A 27,211-nucleotide genomic window follows, 5' to 3' on the forward strand; every position below is an offset into this window, starting at 1 on the left:
GTCCACCCCTGTAAGGTGACACGGGCGATCACAGACTGTGTCCTGACACTGTGTTCCCATCCTCCTGGGGGGCGTGTGCAGAAGCAGGCACCACAGCCTTGGCCTCGGTGCTGGCAGCTCTGTGGCTTACCTGCTGTTTTTGAATCAGCCACCTATTGGCTATGGGAGCCTCAGGCCTGTGGTCCCTCAGGTCTTGAGGCTGTTTGTGCACAATAGTCTTCTCCTTGAAAAAGAATTTGATGACAGCATTACCTCCCACGGCAGGTGGGCAGAGCACAGGAGATAATGCTGATCTGGGGCTGACACAGGGGCTGCTTCACAGCTGGCAATGGGTAAATGGAGACAGGACAAGAGATTAGGTCTGCTTGTGGAAAGTATCACAATAAAAGCCTGTAAAAGGTGGTTTGGGACGAAGTGGTGTGGGCAGCCTAGAGCAGTGCTTCTCCTAGTTCAGCACGAACAGGAATCACTGGGGACCTTGTTGTAATGTAGGTTCTGATTCAGCAGGGCTGGGCCGGGGCCTGGGATGCCGCCTTTCTAGCAGAATGCCACTCTAATAGCAAAGGAGCGTGAAATCAGCTAGGCAGACTGCAGAACACCAGTCACGGTTCTCTTTTGTTTAAGAACAAAACAAAACCTAAAAACTTCTAATTTCTTAAGACATGAAGTAAGAATAAGGAAAAGCCAGGAGGGCCTGTCTTGTGTGGAGAAACCTGCCACCAGTGTTGGGGGGCCTTCAGCTCCTCGTGAGTGACCTGGAGAAAGGTCACCGCTGTGCCCAGCCAGGGACCATCCGGCTGGACCACTCACAGACCCTGCCTGCAACCCATGGGTTTTACAGGTGACCAGGAAGAGGAGGAGCTGGATTTTAAGGTGACAGTTTGCAGTCTGTAGTGTCCCTCATTGTTGCCAGACTGCATTTCAGAATGGCTGTCCCAGGCTACTCCCACCAGCAGTGACAGCTCCTCAGTTCCCACCAACGTGTGGCATAATTCAGCTTTCTAATTTCTGCCAGCCTAATCGGTGTACGTGGTATCTCATTATCATTTTAAGTTGTATTTTTCTGACCACGAAGAAATCTGACCATCTTTTCATACGCTTGCAGGCTTGCTGGGGTTTCTGTTCCTTAAAAGCCTCCCCAAGACCCCAAGGATGGGGCCTGCAGGAGGCCTTACGTGCACCACTGGACGCTAGAGGCTGGGGCAGCTCTTGCGGGAGAGACACGCCCAGGGGGGCCACGGAGCCCAGAGCAGCCCCTACCTGCTGGACAATGGGTGGGAAAGGCGCTGAGCTGTGGACAGGACCAGGGAGCCCAAGGAGGGACCAGCAGCCTGGACCGGGATGGAGCGGGGCAGGGAGAGGCTGCAGAGCTGCGCCAACTTGGTCCTCAGGGGCCGAGGCCGCACGAACGTCTGGAGGTGTGGCAGACGCCCGCCCGCTTCTCGCTGCTCCCCGCCCCGGCTCTGAGCCCACTCCCCTCCACTGCCGCCCCGCCCTGGCGGACGCGCGGCGGCGGGCTGGCTCTGGGCCGGGAGCGCGCAAAGGTTGCGGAGCGGCGGCATGGGGGAGCACCTGCCGTGGGAGACTGACGGCTGTGAGTCAGCGGGGCTGGGAGGCCGGGGTGGGGGGCGGGAGCGGGCAGGGGCCGAGAGCATCCCCCGAACCCCGTGGGGGCGACCCAGGCTGGGATTGGCACGGTCCGCGTGTCCACCTCCGTTTTGGGCTCCTTTGTGGTGCCAGAAGGAACGCGCACCGGGCCGAGGGCACACTGGCCCCGCGCCGGAGACATTAGCTAGAAATAAGATGGTAATGCGATCCTTTATTGAGTACTTAGTTTGTGTGCCAGGCCAAGCCGGGACAGGCACGCTATTTGATCTTCACAGCAGCCCAAGGGGTAGGACCTACTGCTGTCTCCATTTTTGCATTAGAGAAAGCTGAGGCAGGGGATGCTTAAATAAATGGCCCAAAGGCACACAATCATTAAGTGGTAGACACGCTGAAGGCCTCAGCCTCACCAGCATGTCGGGGCTGGTTGGAGCGTGGAAACTGTACCAGATGGGGAAACTGAAACCCAGAGGAGAGGGGCAGTGGTGTGCTGCAGGTGGGATAAGGGCACCCAGAGCCTCACTCAAGGAGTGGGCCCAATGCCGGGGCCTCGAGGTCAGGCAGCAGCGTCCACGTGGGCATCGGTTGGCCTTAGGGGGCTTTAGCTTAGAGAGAGGGGCGAGAAGGCTGGTGCCACTGTCCTCACTGGGATGGGGGTTGGGTGAGGGGCTCTTTCAAGGTGCTGTTTCAAAGTGTACAGATTCTTCCCAGGGCAGAGGATTACACGATCAGGACCTTAACTATACACAGCAAGGTTCATTGGGGTGTGTGGGGTGGAAGTCTGGGCAGAGGACCCAGCCCCGTCAAAAGCCCAGAGGCCAGAGTGCAGTGCGTATTTGATGTGGCCACAGAGAGGGTGCGTGGGTGCTGGTGGGGGGAAGAGATGAGACTTGATCTTACTGGTGCTCTGCGGGGTCTGCTCGCTGCCATTCCAACTCCAGGCTGACTCCCGGCTGTCTGCTGCACAAACCCGACCACTCCCAAACTCGACCGCTCCCTCTAGGCTTCCGCTGAGAGAAGGGGAGTCTAGGCTGGAAGAGATCTCTTCAGATCACTTCCTCCACCCTCCCCCAGTTATACAGCTGGAGAAATCAAGACCTGCCCCCCCCACCACCCCAGGGGGTCCTGACCAGCCCAGGATCCTGCTTCTAGAAAGTGTCGATGTGGGTACTAGAACCCCAGCTTCTCTAAACTCACACCCCAAGTGCCAGCTCTTTTCCCAAACCTGGATCATGGCAGCTTTCAGCCAAGAGGCTGAGGAAAGAAAAGCTGGGGACCCAGGGCCTCCCAGGAAGATTTGAGATCTGAGAGGGACCCTTCCAGAAGGGCCTTCCCCTCACCTGCAGGGCAGGCAGGCTGCTTTGGAGTGAGGGAAGGCTGGAGCTACCGGTGTGGACCCCACTTGGAAGCTGATGTTTTCTCCATCCCCTGAAGTATCGACAGGAAGCTGCTTTCCCCTGGGGATTTTTTTCTCCTGTCATTTACCTGCACTTAAGGCTTGGTTTTCAATGGGGCTAATGAGTCTTCACTGGGCAGCATTTTATAGTTCAAAGGTCCCTGAAGAGATAGAATGATTTGTGTGTCACTCATTCATTCAACAAACATGTGCCAGGGCCTGAATTTGAGGATACAATAGTTAACAAACCAGAGAAAAATCTCTCTCCTCATGGGTTTATATTGTAATGGGGGAAGCAGACACTGAACTTAAATTTGTAAATAGAGCATCTGCCAATGATGAGAGGCGCTATGGAGGACAATGATGCAGGGGGGTTGGTAGGGAGGGTGCTTTCCTTGGTGGGGGCTTCACTGGTTCAGACAGCCCTGAATGAAGGAGGTCTGGCCACTTTCAGGTCTTCGGCTACCAGAATTGAACTGCTGACCCTTTGCCTTGGAGAAATATTAGTGACGATGGTTATGGCACTATTTGCCAGACACCATGCTAGAGGCTTTTTGTATCCCATATCTAATCATTAGCAATCACCCTGCAGAGCAACTTGTATCCCCGTTTGAAATATGAGAGAACTGAGGCGCAGGATAATTCAATAACTAAGTCATACAGTCATGCAGTGACTCAGTCAGAGCCGATTGCAGTGGGGGGTAGCAGCTCTGAGGTCCACGGCTTGTGTCTGTGAGGCAACGGGAAGCTCAGGACCCTCTCCCACATCCGGAAGGCCGTGCAGAATTTATCAGGAGAAACAAACTGAGCGTAGGCCTATCTGTCACTTTGATGCATCGTTAGCCTCCCCCGCCAGACGCTGGCCACCTGTCCGTAGGCAGACAGTGGCTGGGTTTGGACATTCACACTGGACCACACACGCAGGATGTAGGTTTGGCATCAAGAAAACCACACAATTACCTCCCTGTGATGACTGTGCAAAGGGCCAGGGCATATTTGTCCCTTGTGTTAGTATGTCTAAGGTTTTTGGAGGAGGGATGGGCATCTATTAGTCTGGAGATTATTGGTGTCATTCACGGAAGCACAGTTTTGTGGATTCCTCCCTGTGCCCAGCTTTGGGCCTGCTGTGAGCTATGGGTGGATTGTCCTATGTGGCCAGGGCCCCCAAGGAGCTTGAGGCCCAGCCGAAGAGATCTGACATCTTCACAAGCTAAGGGCAGTGAGGATGATAGCAGCACGGGGGGTCACCAGGCCTGATTCCTCCTGACTTGGCCACCAATCCACTAAGCAAGCCATGGGTGGCAAACACAAGTCCCATGGGCTGAATCCGGCCCTCCACCTTGTTTTATCCAGCCTGGCACCTTGTTTCTGCCTGGCGGCAGTGCCAAACCCCCTGCCCCCAATTAAGGAGTAGTTACATTTATACAGTCCTGAAATTATTTCAGCCCCTTGAAGGCAATTGCAAGGCTGATGTGGCCCCCAGTGAAAATAAGTTTGACGTCCCTGCTCTAAGCCCACCGCTGCCCATGGCAGGGGCCTGGCAGGGAAGCTCTGAGGTTCCCTCTAGTCTGAGGCTGTCTTAGGTAAAGGGGCAATGATGAGGGTGAGAAGCGTGCAGGAAGATCACAGAGAAGGCAATCAAAGTGGGCCCTGAGCTGGGAGAGGGGAGAAGAGGTGGAGAGATGAGGACAAAGAAGCCGGGTGAACATGCCTCTGGCCTCTGCAGGGCCTGACGCAATAGATGGCTCAGTGGATCCTGGCTGTTTCCTACACAACACAGTGAAAAAGGCAGCTATCCACTCCAGGGGGAATGAATTCCACTCCTTCCCTAAGAGTGTTTCTGGGGAGAAGACATGAGACCTGGATGATGGGACACCTCCTAGGGTGAGGGGCACACACTTAGCTCTGTGGATGGCCTTGCCCATTGTCTCCCATCCTCAAGATTTGCAGAGTCCTGGTCATGTGCACAGGTGGTGAGTCAGAAGGAAAAACAATAGGCCCTGGCTGGGTAGATAAGTTGGTTAGAGCCTTGTCTCAATATGCCAAGGTTGTGGGTTCAATCCCCAGTCAGGGCACATACAAGAAACATCAATGAATGCATCAATAAGTAGAACAACAAATTATTGTTCTTCTCTTACTCTTTCTGACCTTCCTCTCTCTCTCTAAAATCCATAAATAACATTTTTTTTTAAAAAAAAAGGAAAACAACTTGTCTGGGGAAACCCCTACAGAGATAGAAAAGAGGTATCTCCTCCCCACCTCCACCCTCTGTTCCTCTGGAAGACCCGGGCCCAGGACACATTCAGGGCCAGGGAAGGTCTGTTCGCTGCTCCTCGACATTCAGTGTGGGGACCCCCCTCATTCCACATCCCTTTTACCCCCTCAGTGCATCCTCTGGAGAGGCAGCTCCACGAGGCCGCCCGCCGGAACAACATCGGGAGAATGAAGGAGCTGATTGGGAGAAGAGTCAACGTCAGGGCCAGAAACCAGGTGCGCAAACAGGCTCCTCCAACTCAGGCAGGATGGGGCCAGTGTGGTGGCGACGTCTCCACCGTGGAGGGACAGTTCGTGGAGCCCGTGTTTGCATGGGTTCACTCGAGTGAGGCTCAAGTTGTCCACATTGTCTTAAGGTCTCTGAGCCCTCGCCCAAGGTCAGGGTCAGGACTCTGGGCCAGGCTTCAGCAATTCCAGAGTTTATAGTCTTAACCCCTGTGACCCACCTGAAAGGGATGCCCAAGAAACAAAAGTTAGAGCCAGGACACCAGGGGGTCAAAGGTCAGGAGTAAGAGGCTGGCAGATAGGTCGATGGAGGCAAACACCTGGAGGGCAAAGGTGGAGCGCTGGCTCTGGTCCGAAGTCCAGCGGTTTGAGACCAAGCGAGGCCAAACCAGAAGAGGCTGAGCACACATGAGGCAGAAACTTAGCTCAGTTCTCCAAGGGCCCTCGGCGCCCACTGAGTATGTAAAGCCGCTGTGGGCCCCCGCTTGCCCTCGGGGACTCAAAGATTAGGAGGGGAGGCAGACCAGCCCTGCCGACCAGGCCTCAGGGAAGGCTGCGGGTGAGGGGGGTGACAACCCTGCTGGGGAAGGGGACAAGGAAAGGCCATTCCTTCTGGTGGGGGACACTGAGGATAGGCCTGAGCACCACCGCGGGTAGCATCATCTCCCCGCCGTGGGGCCCTGGCTGTCAGGAGCACCTTAGAGGAGAGCACAGCCTGGTCATCTGGTCAGTGGAGTTTGAAAAGTTTTGATGCTGGATTTCTGACTGCAGTGAAGCTACTCTGTCTGGGGTGACACAGCAGGGGTGTGACCTGGGTCTTCAGGGCCTGCCTGGGACTCAGTACTTCGTAACAGACACTATGGGGTTTTCAGGACACTTGTCTGCCTGTTTCCCAGTGGTCCTCACTCGCCCCTGGAGAGGTGAGGAGGGCAGAAAGTATCAGTCCTGCCTGTATGTTGAGGCAGGCGCAGAGCGGGCAGCAAGTCATCTCAGGTCACACAGCAAGTTACCGGTGACTGGAGCCTCGGTCTCAGTCTCTGGAGAAGCACTAGCAAGGAAACATGGACTTGCTGGGTGATAGGCTGCTGATGCCAGACTTGTTCATTCATTCATTCACTCATTCATTGACTCATTCAATCTATATGTATTTATGACAGCTTGCTAGCCCGTGCCAGCACTGTGCTAGGTGCTAGGGATGGAGCAGAACCCATGGCAGATGTGATGCCTTCCCTCTTGGAGCTGATAGTCTGGTGGGGCAGGACTGACAGTACACAGAGTGTCTCAAACAGTTCCTCCCCACTGTGATGCAGCTGACAGCATGTGGGGGTTGGAGGGGCCCGCCCCCCTGAGGGGTCAGGGTAGGCGTCCTGAGGAAGAGGTGTTTCTGTAGGAGCAGGTGAAGGACAGTGCTCTAGGCAGAGAGGACAGCACGGGCAGAAGCCTTGAGGAAAGAACGACTGGTCCCCAGAGACACCACACAGAAAATTCGTTGTTTCCTGTCGTTGTCCCCTCGCAAGTAGAGCACTGTGGAGGGACGCTGGCTTCCCCCAGGCCTGCTCAGACGTGACCAAGGCCAGAGACCACGATGAGCTGCCAGGGTGGTCTGAGAATGAGGGGCGGGGCCAGGCCCCTTCAGCCCCATTCTGAGGGGAGGAGGGAACAGAGCCCAGGCCCTCAGGGGCCCTCAGGCGCTTGGCCACAGGAACAAACTCAGAGGGGAGGCTGGCATTTCTGAGAAGCAGTGGCAGGCAAGGCCTGGCCTTGGGGTTTGTCCCAAGAGCAGTGGGAGCTGTGAAGTTTTAGATGGGGGACAGATGGATCTGGTTGCTGTGTTTTACTACATGCATTTCAGCTGCCGCTGTGTGGAGGAGGAGGGGGCCAGGGTGGGGCTGGTCACCAGAGCCAGCAAAGTTCCTTCCGTCGCAGACCAGCTTCCTGGCCGGGAAGCTGCCTGGTGGGAAGAGTGTGGGGGTCGGGCCAGGCAGCCAGCCAGTGCCTCACAGGACTCCTCTCACTCCTGGCAGGTGGGCAGGGTGGCCCTGCACTGGGCCGCAGGCGCGGGGCACGAACAAGCTGTACGGCTGCTTCTGGAGCATGAGGCCGCTGTGGACGACGTGGACGCGGTACGGGGCCCCTATGGGGAGGCGTGTCTGTGTGTGCATGTCTGTCTGTCTGTCTCGGGGTAGAGGAGGAGCAATCAGAGCTCACTCTGAGTCTATGAGTCAGCTGCTGTTGCCAGGTGGCCAACGACATTCGGATGTGCAGGGTGGGCAGGGAGTCTAAGTCCTTAAGGGCTTTGACACTGCACTGATCCCACTTACTCCTTGCAGTTATAAAGACCTCTCCATTTTCAAGGGCCTTTCTATCCTCAGAGAGCCTTTTCCGTTCCTCCTGATATCATGTGAGCAAGCAGAGATCTGGACTGTAGAACAGATAATTGGGTGGATTAGTAAAGGCCTTATTAGTAAAGGTATCAGGAGGCAATTCTCTCATGATATACCACAAGCCTTGTCCTGCCTAATTCTTTTTTTTTTTTAAGATTTTATTTATTTATTTTTAGAGAGAGGGGAAGGGAGGGAGAAAGAGAGGGAGAGAAACATCAATGTGTGGTTGCCTCTCACACACTCCTCACTGGGGACCTGGCCCCGCAACCCAGGCATGTGCCCTGACTGGGAATGGAACCGGCGGCCCTTTGGTTCACTGGCTGGTGCTCAGTCCTCTGAGCCACACCAGCAAGGGCCTGGCCTGGTCTTTAACCAACACTTTACATAAAGACTACCAGTCCTACTTAACTAATCGGCAGGCAGCACATTGCTGAGACAGAGCCCTGAAGAGTAACGGGATCTACAAAATTAGCTCCACAGGTTTGGGGAAAGGGCTGAATCTGACAATGACATTTGACAGGGATACATTTAAGAGTCTAAATTTAGCCTGGCCAGGTGGCTCAGTCTGTTGGAGCGCTGTCCCATACACCAAAAGTTTTTAGGTTTGAGGGCACATATCTGGGTGTCGGGTTCGATCCCTGGTCGGGTGCACAAGGCAGGCAACCAATCGATGTTCCTCCCCTACATCGATGTTTCTCTCTTTCCCTCTCTCTCCCCCTTCCTTTCTCTCTAAAAAAAAAATCAGTAAAACATATCCTCAGGTGGGGATTAAAAAAATAGCCTAAATTTAAATTAAAAAAATTATATATTGGAATAAACCCATAGGTACCACATTATAATTTAAATAATTATCGTTATTTAAACAATTATCGTAGTTGTTTTTCTTTATAATCTAAAATTCCTTCAAATGTGTCTATAATTAAAACTATTAACTATATCAGTAAAATTAAAGTAAAATTATTTGAGATCAAATAAAAAATAAACCCAAAACAAACAAAAAAATTATAAACTTTCCTGGCAGATACTTAGCATTCGTGGAAATTCTTTTCTTTATCCTGGCTTCTCTCTGCTTCCAGGCCCCTCCGAGGGGCGGGCCTGGTTATAGCCTACCCCCCACCCCTCCCTGCACCTGCTCAGGCCTCCTTCAGAGGTGACTGTGGAAGGGGAATGTCTGGGACCCTCAACCTGAGTTTCCCAGTAAAACTCCGGACCCTCTTGGGTCAGCCCTTTGCCTACAAAGACCCTCGCCATGACCACTGTGCTCAGTGGTTCCTTCCTTGAGGGGCTGGGTGAGAAGAGAAGACAGGAGGGAGACGAGTAAGAGACTGCTTCCATAAATCCGTTTTCTTTGTAAATAGCAATGAATGTATCTTGAAAAATAAGAAGGCTGGTGGTAACGGGAGGGCAGAGGAGACACAGGAGAGGGGAAATCTGCTGTGGGTCTTCAGTGCTATGCCGGAGGGCTCTGCTCTGGGAAGTGCCTGGAACCAGGACTCAGGGTCCCGGTGGCAGCAGGCTGTGGCTTGCACGACTCTCCTCCCCTAGCCAGGAGCCTTAACCCTTTCGATTCCCAAGCTCCGGGACTCTGCCCTAGGCTTATCCATTCCCTCCCTCGCCCAGCCAGCCCGCAGTTGCCGATGTTCTCCCAGGGGCTGGGCTCTGAGTCCCGCTGGGTCTCCGAGCCTCTCTGCTCTAGCTAAGGCCAGCTCCAGTCCCCACGGGAGGTGCTGTGGCAGGTGCTGCACCTTCCCTAAGATTTCAGGAGGAAGGTCTTAAATTCTTGTGGTCACTGCTGGCTCTTACTTTCAGCTTCTGCTCAATTTTTGCTGTCCTCTTAAATTTTGCAGAAAACCCCTTTATCTCTCACAGACACAGAGAACATTTGGAAGGCTGCCAGATGGGAAGGAAGTTGGGAGGGTGGGTGAAAAAGGTGAAGCGGTTAAGAAGTACAAATTGGCTGTTGCAGAATAGTCATGGGGATATAAAGTATAGCACAGGGAATACAATTAATAATATTGTAATAACTGTCCTGGCTGGTGTGACTCAGTGGACTGAGTGCCGGCCTGGGAACCAAAAGGTTGCTGGTTTGATTCCCAGTCAGGGCACATGTGTTTGGCCCAGGTACCCAGTTGGGGGTGTGCAAGAGGAAACCAATCGATGTTTCTCTCCCCCCCTTCCCATCTCTCTAAGATAAATAAATACAATATTTAAAAAAATAATATTGTAAGAACTACAGGGTGGGGCAAAAGTAGGTTTACAGTTGTGAGTATGTGAAACAGAGTTTATTCTTATATTCTTATTTATTAATTATTATATTATTTTTGATGCAACTCTAAACCTACTTTTGCCCCACTTTGTATGCATGGTGTCAGTAGGTGCTAGATTTATCGGAGTGATTGCTTTGTAAGTTATATAAATGTCCAATCACTGGGTTGAGCACCTGAAACAATAATATAATGTTGTATGTCAACTGTAATTAAAAATTTAAAAAATTATTTAAAAAAACCCTTTGTCTCCACCCTGGCATCATCCCTGACGTGGGTCTCAGCTCCTCTCCCTGACTTCCATGGAGACCCACACGCAAGGCTTCTGGTGTGCGGCAGGCTGTCCACCATAAGAGATGGAGGGGTTTTACATGCAAACAATGTAAACATCTTAAATCCTCTTTTCCATTCCTGTTCTTTAAAGTCCTTTGGTGCCTCCCTTGTCATGGGCTCAGCCTCTGCTCCCCCGCAGCCCACCCACCCATCCTCCTTCAGTCCTGGCCTTGTCTTCTGTCACCCCTCCCCCCAGTTCCCGCCCATTTCTAAAGCAGAGCTGTGAAACTTGCTTTGGGTGTTCCGGTGCCTGCTGGGTTTCACCTCTCACCCCAACCACTTGTCAAAGCCTTTGTGTAAACACGGTACCTAAGAGGAATCCCGGTGCCAGCCATGAAGACCCCCTTTCCTGTCACCCCTTCCTGTGGAGCCAGTGGGAAGGCAGCTGTGACCAGGGAGTTCCATACAGGTGCTGGGATGGCCCCCACCCCTGTCCAGGTCCAGACTGAAACTGAGGCTGATTCAGGACTTGGAGCTGGCCCGCCATGTCCTCTGGCTGCTGCCCTACAACCTAGAGCTTGGAGCATGCTGGCATGGGAGCATATTAGGGGGACACTGACTGACGCCTTGGTTCTTCATGAGGTGGGCTTCGCATCTTTGGTCCCAGCTGGACCGGGGAGCCTTTCTCCTTATGCTCATGGGGAGATTCTTTGGCGCATCAGAATGAGGCTCCACTGTGGGCTCATTCTGTACATGACAGGCCCTGGGCCTTGCTGAGGGACTAGAGCTGTATTTCTGGCCTATGAATGACACCTGACTTACAGACACACGTTGGGGTGCCCAACACTGAGGGAAAACAGCACACCTTCTGGGCCAAAAGTGGCCATGGTCCGCCAGGCCTCTGTTCTGCTCAGACCTGGCCTGATCCTACCACAGCCACGAAGAGAGAGCGAAGTCACCGTGGAGGGCGGCTAGCTGTCGATGCACCCTGGGAGGTGAGTTTGGAGGCTTAGGGGTGCTCTTCACAGAGCAGGGAAGACTCAGAGGAAGTGGGGTGAGGACTGCCCTCAGAGGCAGGACCCCTTGAGGACCCAGGTCAGTGAATGGGCTCAGATGACCCTGGAGCACTCTGCTGGTGTTGAGGAAGAGCATCCTGCGAACACGCTGGGCCGCCATTAGGCGAAGGCCCAAGCGTATCCTCAGTTGCCCCAGAGGGGCGGTGGAGCGGAAAGCACGGGGATGCAGGTCCGAGCAGAGTGCAGGGAGAGGCTTTCTCACGGTGGCTCTCACGGTGGCTGTCTCGTGTGGTGACGAGGTGCTGTCCCTGCACATGGGCTCACTTACTCCATCAGCCTGAAAGATGTTCTGTCGGAGATTTGAGTAGCTGGTTCTCAAATGCCAGCCCAGGAGGAAGGCTTCACCAGTCACAGGAAATCAGAGAATAAGAACAATGTGGTGTAGTTTTCGTGAAAACTGTATTTGCAAAGTGTTTCTGAGATTGGCTCCTTTTAATTTTTTTGTGTGTGTGTCACAATGTTACAGAACAACAAGGGGGGCCTGGGACGATATACTATTACTGAAAGAAAATCCCAGGTCCGTTATATCTGCCTGCCTACAGGAAAGATGTCTCTCAATGCCAGAGATTTGTGAAAAGGAAAGGAAATGTTTATTTAATACTATACAAACTTAAAGTAGTGACCTAATGTCTTCATCAAAATCCTAAAGTCCCTTAAAACACCCACAAACACACACAGTCCTTCCTTCCCCCTTTGCCCAGTCCAGAGTATAGTATCTCAGGAAAGGAAATAGAAGTCCATGGCTCAGGCAGCCCCTGGTTCTTCCCAGTCAGTAAGTACTCTGTCTTGGCTGGGAGACCTCCCTCGGTTCCCGGCACCCTCAGCTGTGTCGCTGGGGTCTCTGCCAAAGCCGGATAATGGTTCCCCCTATTAATGCTGCGGGGGTCCCCACTCTGGCAAAGGCACAAGGTTCTCTCTCCACTGCTCCAGCCGTGTGGTCCTCTCTCCCAGGGCCATGGGAGTCCCCACTCAGCCAAATCCGGGTGGTTCTCTCCTCAATGGCTGCCACCGTGTCTGGATTTAAATCCCCGAGCCAATCTTCCTCTGCAGCCTCATTTCCAACTCCTCCCACACTCAGCCACACTTGCCCTCAATCTCCTGTCCTTTCCAGCTTTTCTGGCTGCCATCATGGGCCTGGGCAGGTGTGGCCCCATGTCATGGAGCCAACTTTTTCCAAGCTCCCATGCAGGTGCTGTAACTCGGGGGACCTGCCCCCCAGTCACATCTTGGGTGGGGGGAGTCCCTTTCCATCCCCCTGGCCCAGAGCATGGCCACAGCTATTTAGCATATCTAAGCAACCAGCCAAAGGCTATAGGTATGTTAAATGACCATGCCATGGATTAGCTGCAAAGCTGTTGCTGTACAAAACAGCCCTGCACGTTCTTGATCCATGTGCCCCTTCCCCCAACTCACACCTGTGGGGGAAGGGGTGAAGACATCCTAAAATCTCCTGGATGCCTTGAGCTGTGGACCTCATTTCAAATGCCCATTTGGGATCCCCCCTCTTGGCTGCACCCTGTAACAACAACGGTCCCTCTTTATGAAATGATAGTGACAGCAGATAGTATCTGTTTCACTGAGTTTTATTTAGCACCCTTTCCCACCCTGCAGAAGTTTACAATAGTACATCAGCCTCTGTTTTTAAAAAATTTCCTGGACTTTCAGTTCTTAAAGCTGGGAGCTCCCTGGCCTGGGTGGCACTTATGGCCCCTTACGTGGTATGATTTCTCACTGCAGCCATGCCTCCTCACACCCTCCTCCCCCCCTCCCCCCTGTCCTCTCCCCTAGTTTGGGATGAACGCAATTCTCCTGTCTGCCTGGTTCGGCCACTTACAGATTCTTCAGATCCTGGTTAACTCAGGAGCCAAGATCCACTGTGAGAACAAGGTAAGGCCCCAGCTGACAGCCCGCTTGACCCCACTGCCCCCACCCCTGCTCTTCCCCCTGCCCCCCACTGCACAGATCTGCCCCCACCTCTGCCACCTGCCCCATCGCCGCCCCCTTCAGTCCCCCACGTGCCTCGGCCTGCCCCAGCTTGCCTCCTGAATACCCAGCTGAGTTCAACCCTGTGAAGCTGGGGCCCTCTCCGCCTTCACGGGCGCCGGGAGAAGGGTCTGAGGTGCCTCTTGCATCAACACAGAACACCGTCCTCCACCACTCTAGATGTCAGGGCAGATGCCAGTTGTCTGACCAGCCTGCTTATTCACAGAAGACAAACACGAGTAACACCCTCAGAGGGTAGTAGGGAGATTAAACGACAGGGCGACAGGGCGTGGGGCCTCCTCCCAGTTCCCCAAGGGCCCTGCCTCCTTTGTGCTCAGGGTGGAGGGATAGGAAAGGAAGCACCAGTTACAAAACCCTGGGACCTTGGGTTTGTTACCTTATCCCCCCCCCCCACCCCAGTCTCAGTGTTCCCCTCTGGAAACGGGGATGCTAGGACCCACCTCTGAGCTGTGGGAGGAGCAAGTGCAGTGCTGCGTGTAAAGTCCCTGGTGCAGCAGTGTCAGCCTGTGGGGGGAGGGGAGGGCCCAGCAGTCCCTCGCTGCTCCCCAGTGTGGGCTGTGGTGTGAGCCAGGAGCGCCCAGCCAGCTGGAGTGCCTGCAATCCCTGCCCCGCGGTTCTGAAGGAAATGCAAACATCTTGACCCAGTGCTGCAGACAGGGGTTCTCAACCTGGGTCCTTAGAATTCAGGGAACCAGGGATTTGGACAGAGAAAATAACATTTTTTCCACTCACTTCTGCTTGAAAATTTAGTGTTTCTTTCAATGATGAATGAAGGCAAGGATGGAAGCGGCATGGTCTCTTGAAGCCAACGCTGGAAAGTCACATGATACTGTGCCTGCCACATTCTATTGCCCAAAACCCATCACACGGCCGGCCTAGATTTGGGGGGGTGGAGAACACTGGGCTCCCCGTCTTGACAGGAGTAGTACGGTCCCATCGCTTAGGGTATCCCCAAGGCTGGAAGGAACAGCTGTGGCCATCTCTGTGAACAGTGTGCCCAGTCCTATGTCTATCCCTTGCCCGGGTCCTCCCCCGGGGTGTTCATCTCACCCTTAGAAGGGCCGCTGTGGGCTGGGCCACGAGACTGTTGGTAATTCCTGTCTGTCTGCTCAGCTGGAAGCTTTCTCTTCCCTTGGCTTCCCTTGCCAGTCATCGGTGATATTTAAAGTTTTACTGCATTAGAGACTACATTAAAATGTCACCAGTTTTCTCATTAATATTCTACAGTGCATTTAGTCATCTTTGCTCCCTCGTCTCCTCTAATCTTGTGACCATTTCTCAGTCTTTCCTTGGTTTTTACAACTTTGACACTTTCAAAGAGTGCTGGTCAAATATTTTATAGAATACTTCGTTTGGTTTGTCCTTCATTTGGTTTGTCTGATGTTTGGTGATCAGATTGGGGTGACAGAATTTTGGGAAGAAGGCCACAGCGGTCAAGTGCCTTTCTAGCCTCCTGCAGTCAGGGAGCCTGTGATGCTGTAGCTGTGAGAAAACCACACCAGGTGTTAGACGGGTGGGGTCAGCCAGACCTTGGTTCAGCAACCTCAGTACTTGAGTTCTCATTAGGAAAGTAGGACCCAGAGCCAAGACTTAAAGTGTAGGATACAGTTTATTTAGAACAGAGACAAAGGATGGGGGCCCTGGGAGCTTAGGAGAGAAAAGAGTGGAGGTACCGAGCCTGGGAAGGCGACAAGGTTCGGGCATGCTCCCCAAGGGAGAGCACTCTGGGTTCTCATCCTAAAGGCTTTTAAGGGTGGAGATTTTAGGGGAGGGTTCAGGGGAGGATCTCAACAGAATATTCATGAGCTTTCTAGGTGTACCCTTTCAGGGCAGTGGTTTCCAATGATTGTTCAGTGCAGGGCAAGGGCTCATAGTCACTGCAGCTGGTCCTGAGGTCTGCACACTTGTCTGGTTTTGCTGTTCTTCTGGGCCTGGAGCTGGAACACAACTGAGATGTTATCCTGAGGGGTCCATGCTTCGGGGAGGGGTCATGTAAGGGCTTGCATGGGGGTTCAATGAGGCTGTTCTCCTGCCCCTTCTTCTTCCTCTGCAAGGGTCTACCACCCCTTCCTCTGCAGGGGTGACATGCCAGGGCAGGAAAGCTCAGATGGGGGTCCAAACCGCACAGCCAGTGACAGAAAAGATCATGCAATGTGCTAGTGGGGGAAGGTGACCCTGGGGACGAGGTCCTTGTTTTCCCAGGTTTGTCCATTGCTAGGCACCTGGGGCTTTTCGCCCCGGTGACCTTCTGTTCCTAGCCCATTGTCCTTGTTCTGTTCACAGCTGTCTCCCACAGCGTCAGCATGCTTTGTCACGGTAATGTCGCTTTGATCCAATTCTGACACCAGTTCCTACATGTATGTTTTTTTTCCATGCCACCAGGTAATTAACTCAGTTCTCCACAGACACTGACCTGGTGTCCTGCAAATTGAACTCTGTTCTGATACCATCTACCTGGAGGTTTAAGGGCTCCGCTTCAGATGCCGATCCCAAGTCCGGGTTGTTATCTGGGCTTCCCACAGACTCCTCCCCAGGTCCAGAGTATTTGTTAGAGAGACTCCCAGAACTCAGGACGCTCATTTACTACTTGATTACTAGTTTATTACAAAGGATATTAAAGGATATAAATAATCACTAGCCAAATGAAGAGATTTATAGGATCAGGCCCCCAGCAAAGGAGCTGCTTGTCCTTGTAGAGTTTGGGGCCCAGTACATGGATGCATTCTGGTTCACCAACCCGGACACTCTCTGAACTCCCTCCTTTTATTGCAGTGGGGGGAGGTGGAGGCTTCCTTACATAGACATGATTGATGCAATCCTTGGCCACTGGTGCTCGATTCAACCTTCTGTCTTCTCCCTTCCTACATGTCAAGGGGTGGGACTGAAAGTTTCAGCCTTCTAATCAGGGTTGGTTCCCCAGGCAACCAGCCCCCATCCTTAGGTAACTGGGGGGGTTTCCCCCGTCTCATTAACATAACAAAAGACATCTTTTCCACAGGTTTTAGAAGCCCTGTTCCAGGAACACGGACAAAGATTAAATATATATTTTTTATTATGAATCACAACATCACTCTTGGCCACGTAGTTATAGTGTCAGCCAGGTTTCTCCACTGTAATGTTAGCGTTTTCCCTTTCCACAATCTGTTGTTAGAAACTCTTTGTGGTTTTAATTTGCACTTCAGTAATGACTAATGATGTCAGATATCTTTTCATGTGCTTATTTTTCTTCCGTATTATCTTCTTTGATGTCCAAATTATTTTTTGTGTTGCTTAATTTTCTTTCTTTTTTTAAAAATTACAATTTTGTAGGTCAATCAGAATCATGTATTTTATTTTATTTATTTTAAAAGATTTTATTTATTTGTTTTTAGAGAGGGAAGGGAGGGAGATAGAGAGAGAGAGAGAAACATCAATGTGCGGTTGCTGGAGGTCATGGCCTGCAACCCAGGCATGTACCCTGACTGGGAATTGAACCTGCGACACTTTGGTTCGCAGCCCATGCTCAATCCACTGAGCTACGCCAGCCAGGGTGTTGCTTAATTTCTCATTGATGAGTTTTTAGAGTTCTTTATAAATTTTTGATGCATTTAAGAATAAATTACAGACACCAGTGTACTTGTCTTTACTTCAGCATGCATGTCAGTAACTAGGGTTGAATTTCTTTACCTGCAATGAAATACACGAATCTTAAATTTATATTCCCTGAGATTTGACAAATGCTAGTCCTGTAGGCTCCAAACCACTGTCAGGACGTACAACATAGTTCATCAGTTTTTATGACCTGCTGACTGTTGCAGTCTGTTTGGAAAGCAGTGCTTGAAACAGTCTCGAGCTGTAGTGCAAGGCCAGGGCTGTAATAGAGGCTCTGGGCTGTAAGCATAAGATTTGCAAACCTCCCTCACTTAAGTTGCTTCTGGGGCAACTTAAGCCTTCATGATTGATGCAATCCTTGGCCACTGGTGCTCGAGAGACCGCCTTCCTCGCAGTGTGTGAGAAGGGCCTCCCCTGCAGACTGCAGGGACCACCCTGGGCTTGTTTCCAGGACGGCCTAACCTTACTGCACTGCGCAGCCCAGAAAGGCCACGTGCAGGTACTGGCGTTCATAATGGAAGACCTGGAGGATGTGGCCCTGGACCATACTGACAAGGTGAGCGTGGCAGGAAGGCTGTCCTTTCGATTGGCCTGGGGCTCCTGGGGCCACTTGTTGCCTGTTCCTTGGGTGTGTCCTTTGAGCTATGGCTAGTGTAGGCTGGACCTCGCTTCAAGGAGCTTCTGGTTTGGAAGAGGCATTAGGGCTCAGATGAGCAAGGCAGGCAGAAAGAAACATCATCAGTTCCTAATGTGAGGCTCTGATAATTACTGGACAGGTTAGAGAAGGGAGCCACTGCTTTTTGCTTGTGAGAGGAGGTGGCACACGGTGAATGAACTGAATTAGATCAGTAAGGTTAGAGAAAGCAGGAGGGCATTCCAAACAGCAGAGAGAGCATTGCTAGAGCTTTAGAGGTGGAAAGGGGTTGTTGGGGTCCCTCACGGAGATCTCGACCCTCCACCCCATGAGTCTGTTCCTTATTCGGTAGCGGCAGGCAGCCACAGGGAGATTTCGGTGGGAAGAGACCCCCTAGTAGGGCCTTGTTTGGAAGTCAGGTCTGGGCTTTCCAGGCAGGGGGTGAGGGGAGGGGGGAGTATCTGGGGCAGGAGAGGCCACTGCAAGCCCAGAGTGGTTGAGGGAATAGAGGCTAGGTGGGCAGGGCACAAAGCTTCGCCGTCTTCTCTTCCCGGACAGCTGGGAAGGACAGCGTTTCACCGGGCTGCCGAGCACGGGCAGTTGGATGCTCTGGACTTCCTTGTGGGCTCTGGCTGTGACCACAGTGTCAAAGACAAGGTACTGTGACCGTGGGCCCAGGGGACCCAGGGGAGGGCCATGCTCTGGGCTCCTGCCCGGGGTGGGTACTGGCAGCTCACCTGTGACTACTTCTGACTCCAATTTGCTGGAGGGACAGGTGGCCCAAAGACTGGAGTGTGTCCGATGTCCATCCGCAGGCACTCTTTGAACACGTGCTATGGGCCAATCCTGAGCTCCAGGTGAGGAACACAAAGATGCCTGAGACGCTGTTTCATACTTAAAGAACTCAATGGCACAGTCCTCGTAAAGAGCAATGGTCCTGTGTGGGGAGCCAGGATGGAAATCAGATTGGCTGTCAGCGCTGCCCGGAGTGGGTTTGAGAGGACTGGATTCCGTTGGGAGCATCTGTTTTGGGGGTGTGGGAAGAGTTGGGGGTGGTGGCCACACACCTGTGGTTATTAGCTTTCTTTGTTGTTCAGTAAGTGTGATTATGGACAAAGCAGGATGAGAGCACTGAGGAGGGAGCATTTTGTTCGGGTGGATTTAACGAATCTGAGAAGGGGTGAGGGTTGGAGGCTGGGAGGGACTGCCCCCCCGCCCCAATGACTCCTATCAATGGTCCATTGTGAGTCATTAGGCAAATGTGTTGCTGCAGATTCTAAATAATGCTTCTAACAAAGGGACGGACTCCATTTTTAATCCTCTGATTCCTGTGTGTGGACAGAGAGCTCACAGACACACACACCGCAGGGTCTTTGAGCTGGAAGGCATCTCCAGCAGGGCCAGTTCAACCTCTCACTTTACAGATGTGGAAATGGAGGGCTGGGGAGGAGGATGCTCTAGCCAGGGTCACGCAGCAAGTCCAAGGTCAGGCTGTGCTGAGAACCAGCATCCTGATGCCTAGTCTTGTGCTTTGCCCTCCCGCCAGGCTGTCTCCTGGGGCACTGAGCCCACAGGCGCACCCTGAATCTGTCTGTCCTCATTCACCCCTCTGGGGCAAAAAGTCTAAGTCGGGTCCTGAGAATCAGGCCAATTTCCTTCATTTTGGAAACGTGGCTGGAAATGGGCGTGCTCAGTGCAAGCACAGGCCTGGCGGCAGGATTACAGAGAGGGGGAAGGACAGGCTCTGCCAGGGCACGGCTACCCAGGAGGCAAAAATTGACTGTACTCGGGGGGCCCAAGGACAGCAAGAGCACCCAAATCGGAAAACAAGAAAAGTCCAGCTTGGGTGAACTTGCTCAGAACCTCCCAATCAGAAATTCCAGAAAGACACATTTAAAATTGCATGCTCCTGTAAAGTGTTACGCATTCAGATGAGGAATATTTTCATTCAAAATTTCATCTGGGGAGGGCGGCACAGGAAGTTTTTCAAGGCTCTGACTCCTGCTAGGACCCCACCTGTCAGAACGCCACCGAGACAGGACGATGACAACACTCTGTGTGACACAGGCACTGTCAAGGAAGGGAGGCTTTGGGGGTCCAGAGGAAGTGATTCATTCCACTGGGAACATGGAGGGGATGCTGAGAGGCCGGGCCCTCCACAGCAGAGGACACTGGGCCCAAGGCCAAGCCCTCCTTCCACCTGGCTCTCCTGCCTCTGCACACCCCCACCCTGGCCAGGCCAGGCAGAATTCAAGTGCCCTGTTGGGGGGTCCCTGCCACCTGTAGCTTCAAAGGGCAGGATGTGGGTGTTTATGACCCAAAGGAAGGAGCAAGCCCTGTCCTGTGTCCGTGGCCCTGCTAGCTGGGAGCACACGTCAGGCCCTGCTCAGTCCGTTTGCATTTCTTTGGACACAGAGACTTCACCCTGAGGTCACAGTCCCACAGCCTGCTCCCCATTTGCTGCAGAGTGCTGACTAGCCCACTGCCTGTTCCTCTGCAGACAGGTGGGAGGGAAGCAGAACAGAGCTGGGAGGATTTTTGAAACTTGATTTTCATTTATTAATAGGACTGTCATCATAAAGGAAACTTAATGGTTTCATCTGTGATTCCAATAAGATAGTTATAGCTGTTCTGTGTATGTGTGAGTTTATCATGGGGGAGGGGGATGTGTTTTTAACTCTTTTAAGTACTGCTTGGGTGGTAGTGTATGTTCACATCCTCAACGGGCCCTTTAAATATCCGTGCCCAGCTGTGAATGGCCTCTCCTCCTGAAGGCAGGGAGACAGGCCAGAGGGGGGAGGAGCTTGAGCTAGGAGGTCCCTGTGACTGGTTCAGGTAGATGCATCCCAGGGGCCTCTGGGGCGTGATGAATGGCCAAGCTGCATCTTCCCTTCCAGATGCTCCTGTGGGTTCCTCAGGGGTCCTTGCCCCGGCCTCCATCTGTGGTTCCTCTTTAGGGACATACCTTACCTCTGGCCACTGCCAGCTGTCCTCCTTTGCTGGGGCCCCTTCCATAGTAAGATCCCTTTAACCCCAAACAGGTTGCCCTTGCAGGGGCCACCTCTAATACAGGGAACATTGGCCTCCCCCCTACCCCACGGAGACACCTCTCTGGGCTCTGTCACTGTCACCTGTGGACTTCTCAAGTGTGAGGCAGCTACCAGTCCTTTGGCTCTCAAGTTCCAGGAGACACATGCCAAGCTCTCGTCACATTGTTACTCAATGAACAAAATACCTGTTGAGTGTCTGCCATGTGCCCCAGGTCCTATTCTAGGCATTGGGGAAACTTCAGAGAACAAAACAAATCCCCACCATGTGGTGCTTCTGTTCTAACCACAGAGTCAGATGATAAACAAGGAGCACAGCATACACGTGAGTGATAAAGGCATTAGAAGGCTGTGGAGGAAAGGGAACGTTGAGCAGGACAGGGGATCAGGAGGAGAGGTGCGAATTCCCGTTTTAAACTGCGGTCAGGGTGGGCCCATTATCCGATGAGAAGCTAAGGATGTCTTGAGCAAAGACGAGGAGGTGAGTGACTGGGCATGTGGCTGCCTGGGAGAGTCTCTGATGTCGTGGCTTTGAGCAGAGGCAGAGGTTGGTGATTTGGGTCGCTGGTGAGGGATTGTCTTTAGACAGAAGCAGGGAAAGTAGGGATTTTTAAAAAAGATTTTATTTATTTATTTTTAGAGAGGGAGGGGAGGGAGAAAGAGAGAGAGAGAGAAACATCAATGTGCGGTTGCTGGGGGCTGTGGCCTGCAACCCAGGCATGTGTCCTGACTGGGAATCGAACCTGTGATGCTTTGGTTCACGGCCTGCTCTCAATCCACTGAGCTACGCCAGCCAGGGCTAGTAAGGATTTTTTTAAAAAAGTAATATGTCCGCCTTGAAGAGCAAGGGAAGAGAGACCAGGACTTGGCCCTTGAAAGTGCCCCCCCAGGCATAGTTTTTGTCCCAGCCCTTAGGGCTGCTGCTTGTCAGGGCCTTGCTCGGAGACCTGGAGGTGTCACTTCCCCTCTCTGGACCTCAGTTTCCATGCCTATAACATAAGGGGTGGTCCAGCAACCCCAGAGCCTAGCTCTGTGATGCTACTGGCCCCTTCTTGCAGGAGGGGAACACGGCCCTTCACCTGGCCGCTGGCAGGGGCCACCTGTCTGTGCTGCAGCGACTTGTGGACATCGGGCTGGACTTGGAGGAGAGGAATGTGGTGAGTTGCCACCTGGATGACGTGGGATGGGTGACATTCACTCCCTGCCTTCAAGGAACCCACAGCCCATGGTTCAGCTTGGTTTTCCCCAGTAGAGGTCCCGAAGCCAGGAGCTGAGGACAGATACAGGGTGCAGCACAAATAACGCCCTTTTTAAATTACAAAATCATTTATTGAAAACCATAAGCATGTAATTCTGTAACATAACAGTATCACATTCAAGCACACCATATGGCAGTTAAGGGGAAATGTTCAAATTGCTGTCCATCTCATGCAGGACATTCACGTACCCTACCAACCACACTCAAGCCTTCCTTCTGCTGGACCCTGCATGTTCTTGAGCTAACAGCCCAGCAGGAAAAGCTAAGCAGTGGCGTGAAACTCCAGGCTTAGCGGGGCACTTGACAGCATGGGGGATGACCAAGCAGCCACACTCAGCATGTGCGCTCAAAGAGGGGAGACGTCTCCGTGGCCAAGGTGGTCAGGGACGGCTTCCTGGAGTAGGAGGGGATGGAGAGAGCAGCTAGGGGCGAGGCGGCTTAGAGGGCGAGGAGAATGGGAGCAGGGGGCGGAGGAGGGGCGAATGCACCACGTGCCCCTCAAAGGTGTGGGGCTCAGGGAACACAGATAACCAGGTCACTGTGCTCAGGAGCTAGACAGTGCAGAGCTCAAAGGGCCTGAAGCCTGGCATGAGGGCGTCCTCTGGCCTCAGGGTCTGGTCTCAGCCGCCTGCTGCCCTCACACCGCTCCTGTGTCTTCCAGGAAGGTCTGACCGCTCTGCACGCAGCTGTTGAAGGAGTCCACCCCGACTGTGTGCAGCTGCTCCTGGGGGCCGGCAGCAGTGTGAACACCCTCACCCAGGTACCCGGGCCTCCCCACGACCTACGTCTGCCCTGCGCTGCTGAGCTGTGATCATGTCAACAGTGACAGCCACAGTGATTTCTGAACATTATGTGCACAAAGGCTATGTGGCAGTAGGCCCAGGTTCTGGTCTTGGCCTTACCGCTGCTGAGCTGTTGTGATCTGGGCAAGTGACTTAGGCTCTCTGAGCCTCTTTTCCCAACTGTCAGATGGGGATGATGTACACTTACTTGTTTACATTGCTGTGAGGATTAAACGCTTAGCACAGTGTCGGGAGCATGATGGGAGCTCAACACCTGTTTGTGGCTCCCTGTGGTGGGGCACAGGATAGTTCACAGAATGGCTCAGAGGAGCGCCCCCTGCTTTGCAGGTGAGGAAGAGGAAGCTTACAGAGGGTGAGTCAGTGACTCTCCCAGGTCACAAGCTGGTCAGAAGCAAAGCTGAGTTTGAGAAGCCTGTCGTCCGGACTCCAGAGCTCAGGGAGGCTTTGGTCAGCCCACTGGGCGTCCTCAACAGGAGGCCCACCTACGCAGGGCCCCTCCCAGGCCTCAGAGCTGGGGCCGGGGTGTGACTCTGGGGCAGGCCCCCCCTGTCCCTCGTCATTGCGCTCCTGAAGTCGGCTTCCCCTGTGTCCTGGAGAGGAGGGCTGTGGCCTTTACGCTGGGAGTTGGTGTTTTTGTTTTCTGTTTTTTTGTTTTAGATCAGTGACAAATAGACTTTTTGCCTGGTTAAATTGCTTCAGGGTCTGGAATTCTTTATTTCTAAATTTTAATAATAAAATAAAGGCAAAAATAAATAACAGCAAAAAGTTAAACAACAGAGGAATGAAAAGGGTATGCTACAAATATTTATTTGACACAAAAGAAAACAGTCAAGGAGAAACAGAAGAAAAAAGATAGGAGACATATAGAAAATAAGTAACAAAATGGAAAATGTAAATTTAATAATATTGGTTTTAAACCACCTTAAGTGTGAATAATGCTTTACAAGCCGTAAAACACTTAATTTACAGAACTCCCAGAGAGGGTGCGGCAGCCACTAGCCGGGGGAGTGGGGGTTGGGGACCCCGAGGCCCAGAGGGGAAAGCCGCTGCCTCTGGTCGCCCGCTGTGTCCCTGGGGGGGGGGGGGGGTGCTGCTCTTTGGGCAGCGAGGCCCTTCCTCTGAGCCCAGCACAGTCTCCGTACTGGGCGGGTTCTGCATCGAAGGAAGCACAGGAACTTAGAGACAGGGAGGGGGAGGCTGTGTCCAGCCCATGGTGGTTGCTGGTGGGGTGGGGGCTGCCCACTTCACTGGGCCTTGTGCTCGAGCCTTGGCTTGAGGTTTCTGGCAGGGGCCACATTCTGCCTCGAAATTCCCACCCCTTGAAGGGTCCTACAGCAGGGTCTCCGAGGAGGGGCTCACCTAGAGTGACTGTACTTCCCACGGGGAGGTGGACTAGTCCCCACCCACCGTGTGCACTCGGGCAGGACTTCGTGAGGGTGACAGCTCATCCTGGTTCGCCCCCATGGTGGCAAGCTGGGACAGCCGGTCACTCGGTGGGGCCTGCCTGGCATGGAGCAGATGTGTCTCGTGTGAGATCCTCGCTGGGCCAGGAGTGGGCTCCGAGTGGAGGCGAGCACGTAGAAGGCCCATCCGGGAAGCAGGCCTCGCCCTGGCCCGGCCAGGGACAGGCTGGGACAGACTGACCAGTGCCAGCCAGGCGGCATGTGCTGCATGGGCTTTGCCCTGTGCTGGCAAATATCGTTTGTCCCCATCTTTGAACACCCGCTCCTCAGAGTCTATGCTCCACATGTCTTTACCAGCTAAGGAACTGTGCGGGCTTTGGCCTGTGCTCTGGACTCTGGGACAGGAGGCAGGGAAAGGCCAAGCTCATCATGGTGAGCCCCTGTCACCAGCCACCAGGCCTGGGCAAGTCACTGATTTACTTAGCTTCAGAGTTTAAGGGGGGTACTGGTCCCGGGGTGGGTGGGTGGGGGGTGTGAGAGGAAATGGCATAATGAATTCCAGGAAGCCCCTCTGTGGGGGGCTCCATTAGGAAGGTGCACTGATTCCCATTTTCCTCTAGAAAGAGCAGAGCTGCCTCCACTACGCAGCCCTCAGTGGCTCTGAGGACGTGGCCCGGGCGCTCATCCACTCAGGGGCCTGCACCAACGTGTCCGATCGTGTAAGTGTGGGGGCCTGGACTGAAGGGTGTCCCTACTGCAAAGTCCTCTGTGACCTCATCGATTGGGGTTGGGGTCGGGGTTGGGCAGCTGGCAGCCCGTAGGGGAGTCCAATAAGATTCCCCTGGAATGGGATTGAAGGCAGCTTGCCTTTCCTTCCCAGCAAAATATCTGCTCTCATTTATCCCTTGGATCCTAGTAATGATCTCGTTACAGATTTAGCCTCTCGGTTGTTCCCTTTTTCCTGTTGTGTTGCAGAACATGCAGTATAGCATAGGCAACAATATAACCTTGTGGTTAAGGCGTGGGCTTCGGTGTCAGAGAACCTGGCTTTGAGGCCTGGCTCTGCCACTCACAAAATGAATGACCTTGGGCAAGCAGCTTTGACCTTCCTGCACCTCTGTTTCCTATCTATAGGTACTGTTATCATTCCTATTACTTAAATGAGGAACTATCGGTTGCTTAAATTAGAAAGAGGTCATTTCATATATCTGAAATACTCTATTTAAAAGTATTGTAAAACCACAATTTATTGGCATGTAGAGAAAAAAGGCATCCTTAATCCTGACACCCTAGTAAAGCAATAACTTTTCTTTATTCCCTCTCTGTTTCTCCTCATATGCACAGTAGCACCTCCAGCTACAGTAAATCCAGGCTAAGGCAGAATTTTGGAAGGAGGATGCCTTTTTATTTTTCCCCATCAAGACACCAGTCCAGTCCAGCAGAGTTCCCCCAGCCCAGGCACCCAGTGTGGCTGCATTGTTTTCCTGGTGGACATTTTTTAGGTGCTGACCATGCCTGATGTGGCCCAGTGTCCACATCACACGTAACAGATTCTCCGCTGTTGGATAGTTAAGTTAGTTCTGACTGAACCACTATAAACAGTGACTTCATGAACACCTTTATGGCATAACTTTTTATTTCTTTTGCGTTATACATGACTTCTCCAAATAGAAGTGGGAATTTGAGGTCAAATATTGTGAACACCTTTCCAGCTTCTGCTATATGCACCGAATCATACCCTTCAAGTCTTGTGCTAGCAGGCAGAGCCGGGCAGAGTGCGGGACGCCTTTCCTGACCTGCACACCAATGTTGTGTGTTAAGTTTTACCTTTTCTCCCAATTAAAAAAAAGTCCACAGTTTACACTGGGGTTCACTGTTAGTGTTGTACATTCTGTGGGTTTGGATACACATACGATGACATGCACCCACCATTATCCTACCACACAGAATGTTTTCACTGCCCTAAAATTCTTCTGTGCTGTGTTCATCCCCCACTTCCACTGCCCGACCTCTGGCAACCACTGATCTTTCCGCTGTCTCCATTGTTTCACCTTTTCTGGAATGTCACTTGGGTGAATTAGTGCAACATGTAGCCTTTTCGGATTGGCTTCTTTGCTTAGTAATATGCAGTTATGGTTCCTCCACGTCTTTTCATGGCTTGGCACCTCATTTCTTTTTAGTACTGAGTAATATTTCATTGTCTGGATGTACCACACTTGATTCATTCATTCACTTGCTGAAGGACATCTCAGTCCCTTCCAAGTTTTGGTAATTATGAATAAGGCTGCTATAAACATCCACATGTGGGTTTTTTTTTTTTTAATTTATCAACATTTTATTGACAATTTGCAAGTCCGATGAGACCTTCTAAGAAATACAGATACTAAAATATGTTAGAGAAAATGCTTGAAGTATGTATTCATATATGTAAACACAGCAGCACACTGATAGTTCACAATAAGCAATCATATACGATAAATCACATGTGGGTTTTTATGTGGCATAAATTTTGAACTCCTTTGGATCGATACCAAGGAACATGACTGCTTAAGTGTATGTTCAGTTTTCTAAGAAGCTACCAAACTGCCTTTCACAGTGGCTGTGCGATTTCACACCCCCAGCAGCGATGGATGAGAGTGCCTGCTGCTCCACATCCCGGTCAGCGGTCGGGGTCATCACTGTCCTGGCTTTGAGCTGTTCCAGCAGGGGTGCCCGTCACTGTGTTTTCATGGCGTGCTTCGTGACTTTCTGTCACTGCAAGGAGCTCCAGACTGAGCCTGTGTTATTTCCTGTCCCAGTCCTAGAATCAGCCATTTCTCCAGGAAGCCCTGGTACCTTTTATTGGAGAATGTGTATCTTGCTGTTTTATCATAGCTACATCTTTAGGATCTTTCCATATAAGTATATATTTTAAAACACATCCTCATCCTTTCTAATAGCTGCATAGTATTCCATTGCATGAATGGAACATAAT

General features: G+C 52.3%; 1 protein-coding gene across 1 annotated transcript in view; it reads left to right on the forward strand.

Annotated features, from left to right (window-relative positions):
* Positions 1-1,481: 1,481 nt before the first annotated feature.
* ANKDD1A (ankyrin repeat and death domain containing 1A) overlaps positions 1,482-27,211 on the forward strand; it is a 40,727-nt gene continuing 14,997 nt past the window's right edge. The window contains exons 1-9 of the mRNA XM_028507723.2: positions 1,482-1,594; positions 5,388-5,491; positions 7,525-7,623; positions 13,286-13,384; positions 17,544-17,648; positions 18,285-18,383; positions 21,832-21,930; positions 22,693-22,791; positions 24,858-24,956. Of these exons, the coding sequence (XP_028363524.1) occupies positions 1,561-1,594; positions 5,388-5,491; positions 7,525-7,623; positions 13,286-13,384; positions 17,544-17,648; positions 18,285-18,383; positions 21,832-21,930; positions 22,693-22,791; positions 24,858-24,956 (837 nt within the window). The 5' untranslated portion in view covers positions 1,482-1,560. The remainder of the gene's footprint in view (positions 1,595-5,387; positions 5,492-7,524; positions 7,624-13,285; positions 13,385-17,543; positions 17,649-18,284; positions 18,384-21,831; positions 21,931-22,692; positions 22,792-24,857; positions 24,957-27,211) is intronic.

The sequence above is a fragment of the Phyllostomus discolor genome, chromosome 1 (assembly GCF_004126475.2).
Source record: "Phyllostomus discolor isolate MPI-MPIP mPhyDis1 chromosome 1, mPhyDis1.pri.v3, whole genome shotgun sequence".
Classification (NCBI taxonomy): Eukaryota; Metazoa; Chordata; class Mammalia; order Chiroptera; family Phyllostomidae; genus Phyllostomus; species Phyllostomus discolor.